The sequence below is a fragment of the Miscanthus floridulus genome, chromosome 7 (genome assembly GCF_019320115.1).
Source record: "Miscanthus floridulus cultivar M001 chromosome 7, ASM1932011v1, whole genome shotgun sequence".
Taxonomy (NCBI): Eukaryota; Viridiplantae; Streptophyta; class Magnoliopsida; order Poales; family Poaceae; genus Miscanthus; species Miscanthus floridulus.
Window position 1 is genome coordinate 77,274,237 of NC_089586.1, and position 16,437 is coordinate 77,290,673.

General features: G+C 46.2%; 1 protein-coding gene and 2 pseudogenes across 1 annotated transcript; 1 reads left to right on the forward strand and 2 right to left on the reverse strand.

Moving 5' to 3' along the window:
* Nucleotides 1-2,833: 2,833 nt before the first annotated feature.
* LOC136463510 (abscisic stress-ripening protein 1-like) lies at nt 2,834-3,670 on the reverse strand (annotated as a pseudogene).
* Nucleotides 3,671-4,562: 892 nt separating this feature from the next.
* LOC136463511 (protein PHLOEM UNLOADING MODULATOR-like) lies at nt 4,563-7,905 on the reverse strand (annotated as a pseudogene).
* A 5,729-nt stretch (nt 7,906-13,634) lies between these two features.
* Nucleotides 13,635-16,199, forward strand: LOC136463512 (uncharacterized). Its single transcript, XM_066462502.1, has 9 exons — nt 13,635-13,767; nt 13,849-13,958; nt 14,102-14,220; nt 14,311-14,408; nt 14,594-14,681; nt 14,760-14,894; nt 14,983-15,064; nt 15,396-15,478; nt 15,862-16,199. The coding sequence occupies exons 1-9, from the start codon at nt 13,709-13,711 to the stop codon at nt 15,910-15,912; spliced, it is 825 nt and encodes a 274-aa protein (XP_066318599.1). The 5' UTR covers nt 13,635-13,708; the 3' UTR covers nt 15,913-16,199.
* The last annotated feature ends 238 nt before the right edge of the window (nt 16,200-16,437 follow it).

A 16,437-nucleotide genomic window follows, 5' to 3' on the forward strand; every position in this document is an offset into this window, starting at 1 on the left:
TGTTGCTAGTTTGGCGGCGGTAGGTGGGTGCTTGATCTGTTAGAGACTGTCCTGATTCCTCTTGGAGATTATTTATTGAGTGGAAAGGCCTAACATTTTGCTGCACCGGTGTTTATGGAGGTCTTGGGGTTTTGTTTGCCTGTCTCCATGAATTGCAAGTTGCTTTTTGATTTTTCAAATCGTTGTCGGATCTTGCGTATTGCCCCATTACCTCGAACAGCTCTTTTACGGACTGAGGCTGGTTTCTGGCAAAATGGGTAGCACATTGGCCTATGGCTAGACCCTCGATAGTTGCTGCTATCACTGTTGCTTCTGGGACATTTGGCACATATGCCTTGATCTATATGAATCTTTCTAGGTACTCGGACAAGGGCTCATCATCTCACTTAATACAGTTCAGCAAGTCTCTTGTAGTTTTCGTTCCTGGCTGATAGCTTTGGAAGGTGGACAGTAGCTCTGCCTTGAGTTGTTGCCAAGAGTGGACGGAAATGGGCGTTAGCGAAGTGTACTAGTCATATGCGATGTCTTTGACCGCCATGATAAGTGACTTTGCCAAAGTCTGGGTGTCTCCCCTGGCAGAGACCAAGGCTGTTTCATAAGCTGGCTAGGAATTTCTTGGGATTCGTCTTTCCGTCGAAAGTCGGGATGCGAGGTTTGTAACCTGACAACCATGGGTATAGCTGGAGCTCCCGAGATAGGGGCGAAGTCGGGTCACGGTCTTACTGCGTGTTCGTTGAGCAGGGGGCATCCAGGATAATGACGTTTTCGCCTCCAGGTGTGGCAGCCGCGGCGCCTGCTCTGTGCAACCCCTAGATTTCCCTCAGTAATCTCTCTCTGTACTTCAGCTTCTCAGATTGCACGCTGGGTCTGGTCGGCTCTATCTCACACTACCGCTTGTTCTAGCAGTTGTTCTTCCTCGCACTGTAACCTGGCGATATCTTGCTAACACTGGTCCAACTTCCTCAGATCCCTGGCTTGTTCTGTGATTTCGCCGTCTTCGTCTTCTTCCACTACTTCGTTTTCGTCTTGGTCAAGTTCGACTTCCTGAGCTATGCCCTTGGGCGTTTCGTCTCGACCGCGGGGGGGGGGGGGGGGGGGTCGTGCCCTTGCGGCTGAGGCACAGGTGGTTCCGTCGATGTTGCCGCCGCTACTTCCGCTGTCACAGCCGCGCCATTCCGCGCGTCCGACTCCGTTGAGACGGCGGTCGTAGCTCTTCGTGGCTCCGCCCTGTCCGCTGCTGGTTTTGGTGCTTTGTTCTTTGGTGGCATGATAAGCTCGAGCAACAACCACGGTGGGCGCCAATGTTGTTCTAGGCCTTAGGCTTCGAACACCGGGTTGAGGAATGAGCGAATCAAGCAACCGAACACTAGTTCGAACACTGGGAGGACAAAACAAAACTCATGTATGTATTATGGGACCATCTGTCTCTCTCTTTACAATCCCTATCTCGGGGGCTTTTTATACACGCCCGTAGGCCTTCCATGGACAAAAATACCCTTCTACCTGCTACACATTCGAGGAATATTCCGGTCCACCCAGGACTTGTTCACCTTTTGGGAGATATCGCCCGCCTCACGTAGCGTCGGCCCTCTGGTCCCCGCACCGTGCCGCCCTTTTGCCAACTGAGCGGTTCCCAGTAGGTCGGGGTTGTCGGTGCCCTGCCCCCTGGCGAGCTCTCCCACAGGCGAAAACCTACAAGGTCAGACATACAAGCAAGCGACAAGTATTTGACTAGGCAAAATGGCCTGGACGACCACTATGATTACCGGTCCGCTTACACCTCTTCGCCATGGCGAAAGGTGCAGACCCAGCGCCCAGCGCCTGGACCGTCCGGGCCCAAAATACGCGACTAAGAAATTCTCCTCGACGGCATGACGGCAGCTTCTCGCCCCGGCGAAAAGGCAGCGAATCCCGATGGATGCAGGGCTAGCCCTTTCACCCGAGCGAAAAGACATTGGACCTCTGTCCAACGTTGTGCCGCCATTTCACCTTGGCGAAACGACATGTGATACTTCATCCGCGTACCAGGTTTCCCTTTCTTCCACGCGTGTCCCACGTCCTTTCGCTATAGTGAATATGGGGCCTCATGGGGGGCGACGCCGTACGAGCCCCGTGGGGGTGCCCAAAGGTCTGGCGCGCCCCCAACAACTTCCTTATTAGTTTTTTTTAATTCTTTATTAAAAATTTTTGAGACAACACAACGCCTCGGTGTATCCAAATTCCAAAACGATCGGCGTTTGGACTTTGGAGCGGTAAACGCGGCAGTGGTGTCATGAAGAAGCCCGGTGCGCAGCGTCAGAAGTGGCTGAGCGGGCTTGTAGCGTTCCAATGCTCTGTTAAGGCGGTGTGTGTTAGCGGGTTCTGGGCTTGGCCTGTTAGGCGTAGGGGCTCGGCCCAGTTGTGTTGTGTGTTGCAGCTATATAAGCTGTTGCAACTCGTCTCAAAAAAAAAAATCTTTCCAACTGAAAACTCTGAATCCCTCTGTTCCTCGCCCTTTCTGAACTTCACCCTGTCCATGTTCTTCCCTTTCCCCTCTAGTTCATGACAAGTGGTGCCTTGCGGCATGTTCGTTTGGCTAGGCTTGTTCGTTGCTGGATCGTGAAAAAGTACTGCTAATTGGTTTGGTGTGAAAAAAAAATACTGTTCCGGCTGTTGGTCCTCCAACGTCCTCGGACTCTACCGCCGGAGCCGGCGCCTGCGCCCCCGCGCAACCGTTTGGTAGAGAGATATTTCTGCGTTTAGTTTGCATCAAGGGCGCCACGAAATGAAAACGTTATTGTACATATATCCAACGTAACACGTAGACTGATGGATATAGCATTATATAGCTGGGTGCAGCGGAGTAAACAGGCGCTTCATTATTTTGGTGGGCACAAACACTGGATACAGATCGGGCACAATATATGATACGGCCTGGCACGCAGGAAACTAGTGCCGAGTACGTGCCCTGACACACGGACATGTGGCAGGCAACAAAAGACGACGCAATTTAAGTATTTAACGCCACAATATATATAAGCGGCGGACGCGACGATATATATCACTGCAGGATCGAGAGGCAGCCGCCTGCCTTGCCTAGCTCAGCTCTGGCCCTGCTTCTTGGCGTCCTTCTTCTGATGGTGCTCGTGGAACGCGAACCCGGCCGCGCCCAGGGCCGCCACCGCCGCCACCTCCTCCTTCACCTTGTGCCCGTGCGCGTTCTCGGGGTCCTTCTTCGCCTTGTGCTTCTCGTGCTGCTCGATCGATCCAACACGCACACACATACACACCATAGATAAGCATGCATGTTCGAGTAAATAGGATGAGTAATATCAACAAGAAACGGCGCGCGCTTACAATTGCGTATGCGCCGGCGGCGATGGCGCCGAGCCCGCCGAGCTGCTCCAGGTGCTTGTGGTGCTTCTACTTCTTCTCGTAGTCCACCTCGCCGGTGCTCGCCTCCTCCTCGCCGTCCTTGTGGCGGTGGAACAGGTGGTGGTGGTGCTTCTTCTCCTCATCAGCCATTGCCGATCGATCTACAAGTAAGCTAGGTAGGGCTCGCTAGCTAGCTAGAGAGAGATCAAATGATGATCAGAACAACCGATGAGCGATCAATGCAAGTTTAGTTTCCGCTGGGTGGCGATGGATATGAACCGAGTAATATGCACAGGTATTTATAGGACCAAACGAAACGAACCCTCCGTCTGCTCTTCCACCAGCCGGTCAAATACCGCCGTCTCCACTTGGCGATTATTCTTCTTAATGATCCACTAACCAAGGACAAATTAGACGTCGTAATCGTGTTGCGCGTTGCATAGATATTATCAGCAGTTACCCAAGTTTTAAAAACTCAAATGTACCTACTAGCACGTCTAGCAGGCGTCCCTGTAAATCATTTGTGAAGGAGGACTTAATAGAGCTGTATGAGGAGCTAAGTCAAGATCATTGGTTGTTCGCGCCTACGCGGATTGGAAATTGGAAAACTGAAATACGTACGCTATCAAGTGAAGAAGTCTTGATCCTTCATCGTGAACCCACGAGGCGGCGACTTAGTTTTTGTCACTCCAATGGGGGTTGCATAATACACTACACCGGTTGCATCGGGTCTGAATGGAGGACGGAACGGGAAGGAAAGGTACACATCAGATGTCCATTTCGTCGGTTTTCTTCAGAGCTAAGGCTGCAAATCACCTTATCAGATCACAGTTGTTTTTTTGGGGGCATTATTGACTCATAGGACATATAGCAGTGATCACTATAAGCATCTGATCACTCCAAGAGAGAAAAAAAATTGTTGCAGTGATCACTATAAGCATATGATAAATCTGTACCGGAGTTGCCAGCTCAAGGGCCGTCAATTTCAATTCGTACTGTCGCAAGGTTCTGGTGGCCTGAATGCGCCTTGAACACATCGATTTATTATTTATTTGGGGGGGGGGGGGGGGGGGGGGGGGGGGGGCGGGGGGGTGATAACACATCGAAAAGTTGGGCTCTATAAAAACTGCCTCAGATCCAACACGTGGAATTCTAGGGGAAAAAAAACAAATTAGCAAGTGAAAATGTAGAACTGATGCTATACAGCAGAACAGTCTGCAACCATCTCTACGGTAACTGGAGTTGGAGGGCACTAAACCAAACTAAACTGCAGACCATTTCCATGTAGGAACTACTTGTAAATCATGATATCACCTGATGTGCTCACAAAATCAAAATATGCGGCAGTTATCCTACATATCAACTGACAGAATGCTTTTGAAAAAAAGAGCTGCATATGCAACTACAGCTCAGCTGACAATATTTATCATGGAGTAGCTGTTTCTATTGAAAAGGAGTTCATCTACACAATTCAGCTAATAATATGTTTTCTGTAAGTAGCTTTCTCTGTCAAAAGGATTTGGTACTCAGTGATTCTATATGAAATATTTTCCCCATACACAAACCAGGGAACGCCATCCCTTTCAACCTAAAATCCATTACTTTCAACTCACTGAGTCTTCTAAATAGAATGTGAATATCAAAATCGGTGGGACATCAGAAAGATCATCCGTCATTGGTTAGCGTGAATGCCAGGAGAACAAACAAGACAGGTAAAAACAATTACAGCTGCAGCAAAGGAGAAGATAAAGCGCTGTGAAAAGCCCTTCTTTTCTTGAACAGCCAGCTCAACTTCATTTAGCAGGCTCCTTATTTCAAAGACTGTCAGAATCCTTTGCAGCACGGAATAGTCTCTTCTGAACCTCATCAAGCTTGGAAAGCCTTCTGGATCGATTGGTTTCCATTGCAGACCAGAGGAACCCAGTCATCCTCCACAAGAGGATCCCGATGTAGATTGCTACAATGCAGTCAACACTGTAATGATGGCGCTCCCGTCACCTCCCTCTGAGCGCTGTGGATGACGAGGAACCATATCACAACAGAGCTCCATCCCCCATATGCTTCCTGTGAGGAAATGTGGACGAATAATGCATTAAGGTGTTAAAATGATATTTGTCAAGAGCAACATATGAACACGTAAATTAAGCAAGACAATAAAAAGGAGGCTCTTGTTACGTCTTCAACGTAACTTAGCATTGGTTATACATATCAAACCACTCTATAGGTTTGTTTCTGAGGTAACGAATTGTAAATGTAATGGTTGATTGAACAGTAATTGTCACGGAGCATATAGGACATTGCAGAACACATCAGATTGCAAGGAATCAAATACAACTTTATATATCAATTTTGTTTTGGCCATGGCGCAACATATCTAAAATAGGATGACTCTGGCCAGTTAGAGCTGATTTCAGTTGCAGCAGGAGTGCATGACATTGGAAGGGTAATTTGAAGACGTGACATGAACAATCCAAAGTTGAGAAGAAGAAAACATCGCATACCGCCCATGCCATAGCAGTTAGGACAGCAACAAACATATGTCCACTATAGATAAGATCATTACAACCACCACTTGATTTCCTCAGCAAATGATACCATGAGGGCCCCTCTCCAGTGCTTGGCCTCAAAATGTCTACTAAGAAACTCATCAATCCCCAGTCAGGTTTATATTCATCAGGGTAATCTTGAAGAGTAGCTACAATCAGGAAGGATGAAAAGAAAATGAGCTCACACTGGTCTATCAAAGCAGCTATATTATACAGTTACCAATAAGGATAATAAGCTGAATGTACTGACCGTATGGGGTATCCTCTTTCATGACCCTCCAGATCATGTTTGGATCCGAAGCATAAGGAGCATAATATTTCTGTGCCCAAGGATGTGGATGGTCAGGTATTTGATATCGAGCTTCGGCACACCAAGGTCGAGCAGATGGAAGAATCGTAGCAAGAATGTTATGGTCCTGAGCAAACGTCCAACTGCCATAGTGAACATATACCTTGAGCCTATCCCGAGTCCAGGACCTTTGATGCAGTCAAACAATGCCGAAAACGCCAGCATGATAAACAACATCAAGTAATGATGAAGAGTGATGATGCGAGCTTTCAGTAGATCAACCACTGTTTGGGGAAGTTTCCCACTCAATGCTAGAAGCATCCACTGGCCAGTGTCAGGAAGAGGAGCAGTAGATCTGTTGATAACAGTGAATCTCTATTAGTATAGCTCTTTTCATAGTGAATAGTTCCAGTGCTTCAGATGAGCAAAATATTGATTGCACTGAAATATGTAGACTATACAGGGGAAGATGATGAAAAGACAAAATTTGCTCTGTGAAAGTCTAACAGTACTAATATTAGATAATGTCATGATTCCAGGTTGCCCGGTGACCCCAGGCGACCGCCTAGGCTCGTCGATAAAGTGCGGAGAAAAATTCTCTTTAAAGAGGACCGCTGTATTTGTCAAAGTAAACATTTTTGCATAACGAGAATTGCTCGGATTACTAAAAGTTTCTGGCTCCGCCACTGTAGGTTGGGGAGCAAATATTAAACTACTAATAGCCGAAGTAAAAAAATAACCATGTGAAGATTTAATGTATCATGATAATTAAAGAAAACATTCAAGTTTCAACCCCAACAAACAATAATCTATACAAAATCACTAGATGATGAAAACGGAATAATATCTCTAGTTATTGCCTGCACCTATGTATTTTTCAGATTAAGGAATATAAAATTCCGGCCTCAACATCCACGAATGAATGAGTACAGCCTAGCCGTTCAATACAGACACATAGTCCTTACTACTTAGACTATACTTTACCACAAGGCACAAGTTAATACAAATTTTAGGACACAAGATTAAGAAACTAGACTTAAGTCTGCACCTATGTATGTATACCATCAACTGCTGTCATAGCACCTATGTATAAGGCAGTGGATTTCACTGCCATAACAATTAACGTCCAAAATGCCCAAGTTTTCACGTGCTATTTCCTAAGCGATACTTCTTCAAAATTTTCGATAAATAACTATGATTCAATGCATGCAGTGAGAACTACAGTCTGTGGTTAAAAGACAACGTAAAGGTCACCATGGATGTAATCACACATTTGTGTAGGAAAATTCTAAAATGTTCAAATATTTGGTCGATCGGTTTTGCATTGCATCAGTCACGAGAAAGGAACTGACCGGTGCCACTGGAGGCCGAGGACGGTGCTGACGAAGCGGACGGAGATGGCCTCGCAAAGTAGCGCCGCGAGCATGAACGCTATGGCAGCGAAGAACCGCGGGGCGGCGCGGACCTCGGCGTCCCAGCGCCGGTAGAACGGCGCGCGCGCGGCGGTGGCGAGCGCCAGCGCTGCCCAGAGCGCCGGCCGCAGCCGCCCGTGCCAAACGGGGGACAGATGCCGCAGGTAGTCGACGCCCACGTACGCCGCGGCAGCCAGCGGCAGGCCGCCCAAAGCGACGGGTCGCCAGAGACCGCCTGCCCCCCGCCGCGGAGGCGCGGGCCTCTTCGGCTTCGGCTTCGCCATCTCCTGAAATTTTGGGGAGATCGAGCTTCTCCTGGGCTGGCCATGTTGATTGGAAATTCAGTATTGATGATTGCTATAAATAGTCACTGTGTAAATATAGCAGTCACACGTATCTCAAGCTGAACATTTTTTTAGTGAACTTAGAAAATTTTCTTTGACCAGCAAAAATACCGGTGAGTTGCAACAGGATAAATAATTTCTATTGTATGATGCTCGTATCAATAATAATAAATTATCTATTTTTATTGAATATTTAGATTTATTAATTGGGATTGATCCAACCTTAAATAAATCCAATAAATTCTATGGCCCGCCGCCCTCTACTCAACAACTGATAATGGGCTCACTCGCTTTGCCGAGAGGTTGCCACCTACCAGTGCAAGGCGCGTCCAAGGAGTTCATCGGCTTAGGGCTGATCACGGTAGGGAGGACGTTACAAGTTGGAGGGAAAATTTATCATCTTCTTTTTTTTTTTTAAGGAGTTGTTTTACCAAGATTTTGGAGGAGTGTTTTTTTTCTTTTACCAAAATACTCAAATAGAGAGTTTATATTTACTATAAGCTCCTAGAGTTGCTCTAAAGCAATGTTCATATTGTGATTTGGCTGAGGCACCACACATGATTGTAACTTTGTTCTATTCTAGTTAACAAAGCTCCCTGGTAAGCAAGAAATAAATACCTTAAGGGCATGTTTGGAACAATGGAAAGAAACAAAGGTGAGTGTAGTCACAAAACTAAGAAAAGGGAAAACGTAGTAAAGAAATAGAAGGAGATGTTTGGAACAAAGGAATTTATAACACAGGAATTACAAAAGCACATGGCTGTTAAAAGGCACTTATAACACATAATGACAAATCTTTGTAAAAGGGTAAGTGTGATTGATTGATTGTGTTTATTCTTATTTTATTGGTGGAACCTGCTACCATGAGCTACAAGTGGTATGGCAGCGTGGAGCTCCAAGTGTGTCCGTGCCAGCACTCTGGACGCCTCGGGCTTGCGCCTAGAGAAGAAAAAACAGATCACAAAGTGGAGTTTTTCATTCCTTTAAAAATGTTGAAGATGCTACAGTATTCCGTAGGAAAGGAAAGGATGTTTTGCCGTGTTCCAAACAGCATACTTGTTTTCCTTTTCCCTGTTTCAGTTTCGTATGAATTTTCTATGAAAATCCTACAATCCAAACGGCCCCTAAGCCAAAGGAGACTCATTTTTTGTCAAACTTTCTGGAGTTAAGGATCAATTTCTAGACATGGGGCCATTATAAATGGGTAAACACCTTGCTTTAAAGTTTTAGTACCCTTCTTTGTTTAATATTGTTTGAAAAAACATGTAGCAATAGCATAAGTGCTCAGTACGAACCCTTTTATTGTCCTCTTGAGAAGAGCATTAGAGGCAAACAAATTCACGGATTGGTGTAATATTGTTGCCCGTGTGGCTTTTATTAACAATAATGCTTGGTTTAGGGCGTCAGGACAAACCGACCCCGCCCGCATGGCGCCAAAGAAAAAAAGAAGGGGTGTGTAGCTACAGGCGGGCCTGCATCCGTCCTTTTGCGGGGCAACGCATGGGAGAGTGTGCGGCCAGTTCAGGGTGCATGTGGCATTTGGGGAACCGTGCATGTGCATGACCATGGAGAGAGCCTCCTTATTGCGTCAGCTGCTGGCTAGACCCCTAGCCGCACGCGCCCAAGGCCACAGGCCTCCCTGTCGCGCCTACCCTCTGCTGCCTAGCACCTAGGCCTGTTGGTGCTTGTCGTCCTACTCTTTTTTTCTCTCTGTGTTGTCTATGCCCAGGCTAAGCTGCCCCCTTCTACATGTTGCCGGCAGTGTTGCTGCTTTGGCCAGCCAGATTAGCCAGTTGTAGGGCCGGCCAGGGCGCTTGCCTGTTTGTGAGAGGAGCGCGGGCCCACATCTACATGCGCCGTTTGTTTCTTCTGTGACGGTTGACCGTTGGCAGCTGAGTGCTAGCCTAATTTTTTCCGTCACTCCATGGTATCAAGATCCGTATGTTTTCATGCCTTTCGGATGTATGTTTCATCTGGTGTTGCATGTGTTTTATCTAGATATTGCATATGTTGCTTTGGCTATACACGTATGTTGCAAGTGTATGTTTCATCTGTTTCAGACATGTTTCAAGTCTTTATATGTATGTTGCATATGTTGCAAGGGCTATACACGTATGTTACAAGTGTCTGTTTCAAATATTTCACCTATTTCAAACGTATGTTGCAAGTGTTTTATCTGGATCTTGCATATGTTGCAGTGGCTATACACATGTTGCAACCGTGTGTTTCAAATATTTCACCTGTTTCAGACGTATGTTGCAGTAAGTGCTTCATGTTGCAAGTGTTTTCATTAGCATGTGCACTATGTTTCATGCGTTTTAGATGTATGTTTCATATGTTTCATCTAAATGTTATATGTGTTTCATCTAGATGTTGCAAAAGTAGATCTGATGTTGCAAATGTAGATATAGTCCCCACCTGCATGCACGTCCACGGGCGCGCAGCACAGAAGCGAAGCGAGGGACGCAACAACATGCGGGGGCACGAGCGTGGGTGGTCCCCACCTGCATGCACGGGCGCGTAGCACGGGATGAAGTGAATGCGCAGCATCAGGCATGGGCTTGCATGCGTACGTGCAGCACCATGTGGGGTAGACGGGCACGCGCTAAGTTGCAGCCGCATGGGGGACAAGCGAGGCAGGCAGCGACATGTGCAGCATGCAGTCAGACTCATCAGGCATGCGGGGCGGGGGCAACAAACGGGGTAGGTGCGGACGTCCGGACGGGGAAGTGTCCGGACATTCGGGTGCTAGCCACGCCCTTTTATTAATCCTCAGTTTGGATCATTTGTGTGGAGTTTACAAAAAGATGGCAAATTCACAATCTATCCAGTGTATAGCTTTCTTGTCAATAATTGCACGTGAAATTTAGCATTTAAAAACATATAAAAAAATTGCATGTGATAATTTAAAATAGGGGTCGTCTTGATTAAGGAGAATATAGTATAGCTTGTCGAATTTGGGAAAATAGTATTTTTTGTTACTTTTGTAGTAAAGTAGAAACTATTTAACACATATTCTTTGAATGTCATTATGCCAAATCTCTGGCACTTTTTGTGCGATGTACCTTGTTTTAGGTGTCTCAGCCCGACAAAGTTCAACTCATTTGTTTAGTTCTTAGTCTAAGTAAGGGTTGGAATTTTACATCTCTGTTCATTTTGTTGGACAATGTTTGAAAATTCTTTTGTTGGACAATTTGGCTCACAAAAAGTGATTTTGTGTTAAATAATGGCCATACAAGAATTTTTTTGTAGGTTTTATCCCGGGGACGCACTAGCTTTAGTTTTAGCCTCTATTGTAGCACACTAAGGAGAAGGAATATTTGGTTAGGACGTGCCAACTTCTAGAGTCAAAGTTATGTAATTTTTCACGTACCATGGATGTCCGTTTTGGTTTTGCATTGGCAAGTAATGTTAGACACTTTTAGCATTTTGAATTTGAGTCATTTTTAGAGAATGGTTAGATATCAACCGGTTGTTTTGGGAGTATCTGGCAACTGAATTTTGGGCCATCAGATATGGCACATGGTGCGCTTTGGGCTGTCCGATTTCGCGCTCTCTCTGGCTCCCGATGTTTCTACCGCTCGCGCTCCCTTTGCCGCCTCCGCCGCTCTCTCTCTCTCTCTCTCTCTGGCTCCCGATTTCTTCCGCCGCTGCCCCTGGCATAGGCTATTGCTCCGGCCGTTGCTCCGGCCGCCGCCGCCCCCCGGCACTGGCGCGGGCATCCCCGGCGCGGCCGTCCTCGGCGCGAGCGTGGGCACAGACCCTGGCTGCAATCCATATAATTTGTATTTTTTTCTAAAATTTGTTAATAATTTGATGGCATTTGTAAATAATTTGACATATATTTCTCTGATATCTAGAATCCATAGAAATATTTGTATTTTTAATTTTTTTTTGCATATATTAGTGTTATTCCAAATTACATCACTCCGTTCAATAAATTACGCTGATAATTTCATTGTAAATATAGTAATAAGACAACGTAAACATAGCTAAAAGATAGTATAAATACATGAGCAAAATTTAGTTGTTAGGAGAGGCTAAAACAACTTAATGTCATCCATTTTTATAATAGCCGTGATAGATTTGAAGCCAGGACAAATCTATTTTACATCTAAAAAAGCAAAGCTACCTATTTAAAAAAATCACCTAAGACACGAAAAGAACCTCACGTTATGATTTCTCAGCTCACAGTGACCTGTCCCTTGCAGCTAAAAAACAAGGTCCCCTAAAACCAAGTACTGAGCAGTAAAGCCCCCCGGCATTGATTTAAAACATTGGCCTAAATCAAGTACTCCTAAGCAAGTGCAGTAAGCAGTAAAGTCCCCAGGCCTAAATGGTCTCACACCCACAACGTCGTCCTTGTCGTGTGCAGCAGTCGACCGCACCGTCATCATCGCCGCAGCAGCACCACAACAATAGCCTGCCGGTATCACCACCTCTGGGTGACGTTGATAACGGTCCCAAGATCGAGGTCTCCGTCGTCCAGAGCAACGTGGAGCTTGCCATGTCTGGAGCGGACCTCTCCTTTGTTCTCGTCACACTCGTTGGTGGAGACCAGCCAGCCGTCACGCCGGAGGAGTTCCAGGCACACCTTTCCTCGAGGTTCCGTGTGTCTGTGGGCGCGGCTGGGTCTGTGCTTGGCTTGGGGGCCCCTTTGCACGCGTGTGTCGGCCACTCTAGCGTCGCTATGCAGGGAATACAAGTGGTGCACTCTGAGCCTGAGCTCGTAGTGGACCGTTGCTCGAAGGTTCTTAGGACTTCGATCCCATGCTGGTTGAGGTGGAGGCATGTATGACCAAAAGGCCACATCAGGCAGGTCCCACGAGCCAGGCCGTGTCGGAGGTGGCCCAAGCGGTAGACCTGTGCCTTTCAGGCCCAGACGAGTGTGGCTCGGGCCAAACCTCACCAAGGCCCTCGCTCTTGGTGCCGGAGCAGGCTGGAGGATCCCCACTCCCCGTCCAGGTCGACTTCCCCGCCAACCAGGTAGATGCAGACGGAGGCGGCCTAGCCACACCAGCTGTTGATGCCAGTGCGCTTGACGCGACGACCGCAACGTTGACCGAGGACTTCATCGCTGTATTCAAGAAGCCGCTCACGATGCCTGTCTTGTCGTTGCCTCCACGACTGCGGCTAACCCGGGCGGCCAGAGCGCAGGTGGGGGAACTGGACGACTCGGAGCTCGTCCCTAAGAGGAGCGCTAGGCTTGCCGCCAAGAGTAGGCACAGTGAACCGAAGCCGGAGGCTTAAGCGCGGAAGGTGATGATGAAACATCTAGGGCTCGAGAAGGAGACTGAGCTACCTGATGAAGCCTCCTTCAAACTCCCCCTGTCGACGTCGACGCGGGAAGCCATGCAAGTCCTCTTCCCGGGCAGGAACCCGCGGGCCTAGACGCTCGCTTTTGTCTTGCTGGTTTGGTCGCAAAACAACTTTCCTATGTAATTTTTTCTAAGTGTATCCAGTAGCTCGGTGGTAAGGTGTGTTGTGTCACGAAGGCTCCTCGCTTGCGTGATCGCGCACACAGGTGTACTGATAACTATTTTTCTCCTAACGAAAAACGGATGAATGGCCCGATCGCGATAAAAAGTCAGAAACCCAGCCCGGCCCACACACGCTCAGCCTGATCCCCTGTTCGCTCGCCACGGTGCCTCTTACCGGCCTTGCCATCCGACCAAACCTGGCTGCCGTCCCAAAACCCTAGTAGATCAAGCATCAGTAGCAGGAGCAGAGCAGGAGAATACGCAGTCCTCCGAGTCGTCGAAGATGAGCGACGACGTGGTATGGCACTGCATCCGCCACGGCCACTGCAGCTTCATGGCCAAGTATATAACGCCGGCGACCGCCGTATCTTCTCGTGTACTTTTGGGGTGGTGTTTCTTGTGACGGTAAAGCGGTTTTCGCAGGATCGAAACGGGCATCTTCTGCCGGAACCCCTACAACGCTACGGGCATCTGCAACCGGAGTTCATGCCCCCTCGCCAACAGCCGCTATGCCACCATACGCGATCACGATGGTGAGCCACCGAATTCACCCTCCCCTGTTTTGTTGTCGCCTCCTGTTAAGTTCTTGATCCTTCGAATGGGAAGCTATGCGTGGTTATAATCTGAATCTTTTGGTGATATTGTTATTCTTCTTTCCCTTTACTGGCCAATGCAGGTATTTTTTACTTGTACATGAAAACTGCTGAAAGAGCTCATCTACCAACTAAACTGTGGGAGAGGGTTAAATTGCCAAGGAACTACGAGAAAGCAATAGAAGTTATCAACAACCATCTTGTGTGTATCTCTTTCTGCTGTACATCGAATGAAAATTCCAAGTGAAAAGTCTTACAAGCCTTGATAGCACGCCTTTGTTTCTTCCTTTAGGAATTTTGGCCAAAGTTACTTGTGCATAAACTCAAGCGGCGCCTAACAAAAATGACTCAGTATCGAATAAGAATGAGGAAACTTCATCTGAAAGTGAGGTAGGCACGTATGCTACTGATTTCACAGCATGTTAGCTTCTAATAGTTTATTTTCCTTCTTCTGAATATGATAGAATAAAGTGAAGGGGGTATGAATGATACAACGGTACATTGTTGCATAAAAACTTATTTGTTACCTCTCTGACACATGGAAAATTGCTAACCATATTCATCCACTCTTTTAGGGAGAAGTTAATGAATGTACCCACGAAGAAGACTAAGATTGATATCAGCAAAGAGATGAAAGCTGACATAGCTGCACAAATTGATAAGGTAAATTCCTGACCTTTATCAGGCGTTTTTCATTATCCATCGTCAAATTCTAACATATGTGCACTTGCCATCGTGCAGTGTATTCAAAGCGAATTACTCGAACGTATGAAGAATGGTTTCTACAGTAAAATACACAATTATCCCTTCATTGATTTTGATTATATTGTTAAACTAGATGAACATCATGATGTTCATGTCTTAGAGGATGAAGAGGTAAGCAATGTAGTTACAATCTCACTTTGATGTGTTCTCAACGTTCACGGGCCTTTTGATTTATTGTGAGCTTACTCCGTCAATGCAGGAAAATAAGATAGAGTACATTGAAGCTGATGAAATCGAAACAGAGATGGATGACATGGAGGACTTTGAAGGCCTTCTTAAAGGTCAAGATTCTTCGATCTCCTATGTTCTTGGTCCAGTAGTTGCTGCGAAGAAACTTTATGTAACTCTAATAATACTCAATTCTAGTAATCGCCTAGGACTGCTACAATATGTTGTCAGATATGGGCTTTAAGGGCAAAAACGGTACTTTAACATTAGGAATAAGTTTTTCCTTTTTGCAGGTAATATTAGGACAATTTTCTTTTATATCACTATTTGATGTGTACTTTTCATGTATACCATCATCAGCTTGGAATAATGAAAGTTGCCTCTCAAGACGGATGGAAACTCCACATAATGTTATTTAATTTAAATGTTTGAAAATATTTGCAGGTTACGCAGATGCAGATGAGCATGTAGCAAAGAAACAAAAGAGAGCACAGATTGGGAGAAGGTCTACGAAGGTTATGAGTGAGGTAAAACATATAACATCAATCTGAATATTTGACTGTATGTCAGGGAACTTTCAGTTTCCACAATAATCGCCTTCCTTTCTTGATGACCAAAATGCAAAGTAAAATTCCACAGCTTTTTTTTTAATATGTCTCCATTTTATAGTAAACGAATTGGAAGTGGAAAAGTATATTATTCCAAATTCTTTCTCTGTGTTTTCAACTCCCTCAACAACCCCAAAAGTTCCCTGAATGATTTCGCTGGTGAACTTGCACAAAAGCATGCACTGGGGGTGCAGAGGACTAAACTGCTGTAGGAAATTTGTCTGAAGCTTAGCTAGTTTTTTTGGGTTTCCCTCAGTTCCCTGTTCACTATAAATGAATCATTTTCCCCTTTTCTGGAACAGTTGGAACATGATGAAGAGGACACGAATCGCAAACAAAGGACGCTACTGTGAATTCAGCAACCACGACCTCTCGATAACTTGCTTGGTGTAGATCTCCATCCTCGTTGTAGTTTAGATCATCTGTTTATTTCTCTCTTGATGACTGTGCTGAAAATCCAAATTTGGGATCAAGACGAAATCTTGGTTAGAACACTATCTGACCCAGTTACCCAGGCCAGGGTTCCTTCTTGATAAATCTGCATTCTTATGTGCACTGACCTTGTAGTATTGACGTGGAAATTTGTTGGGACTCTAGAAAGATGCCCAGTTGTGAATCAGGTAAATATTGTGCCCGCGCGCACGTAGCCGAGTGGTGGTAGGAGATGCTTTCTTGTGAATATTGTAGAAACTAGTACGTTGCGCGCGCCCTTGCGCGCATCGAGTTAATTTGGCCTAAAAATATTGAGTGACAATGATACATAGTGTGATACAACTATTAACACAATCCGGGATGGAAAAGAGTGGAATTTGATTAGCGTGAAGCCCACATTTATTACAGGATGATACATGCCATTGGTACAATGTTTAACAATTGAT

Coding starts and splice junctions, on each gene's coding strand:
- LOC136463512 (XM_066462502.1), top strand. CDS start 13,709: ATGAGCGACGACGTGGTATGGCACTGCATCCGCCACGGCCACTGCAGC. Junction 14,409..14,593: donor AAACTTCATCTGAAAGTGAG/GTAGGCACGTAT, acceptor CCACTCTTTTAG/GGAGAAGTTAATGAATGTAC. Junction 15,479..15,861: donor CTACGAAGGTTATGAGTGAG/GTAAAACATATA, acceptor TTTCTGGAACAG/TTGGAACATGATGAAGAGGA.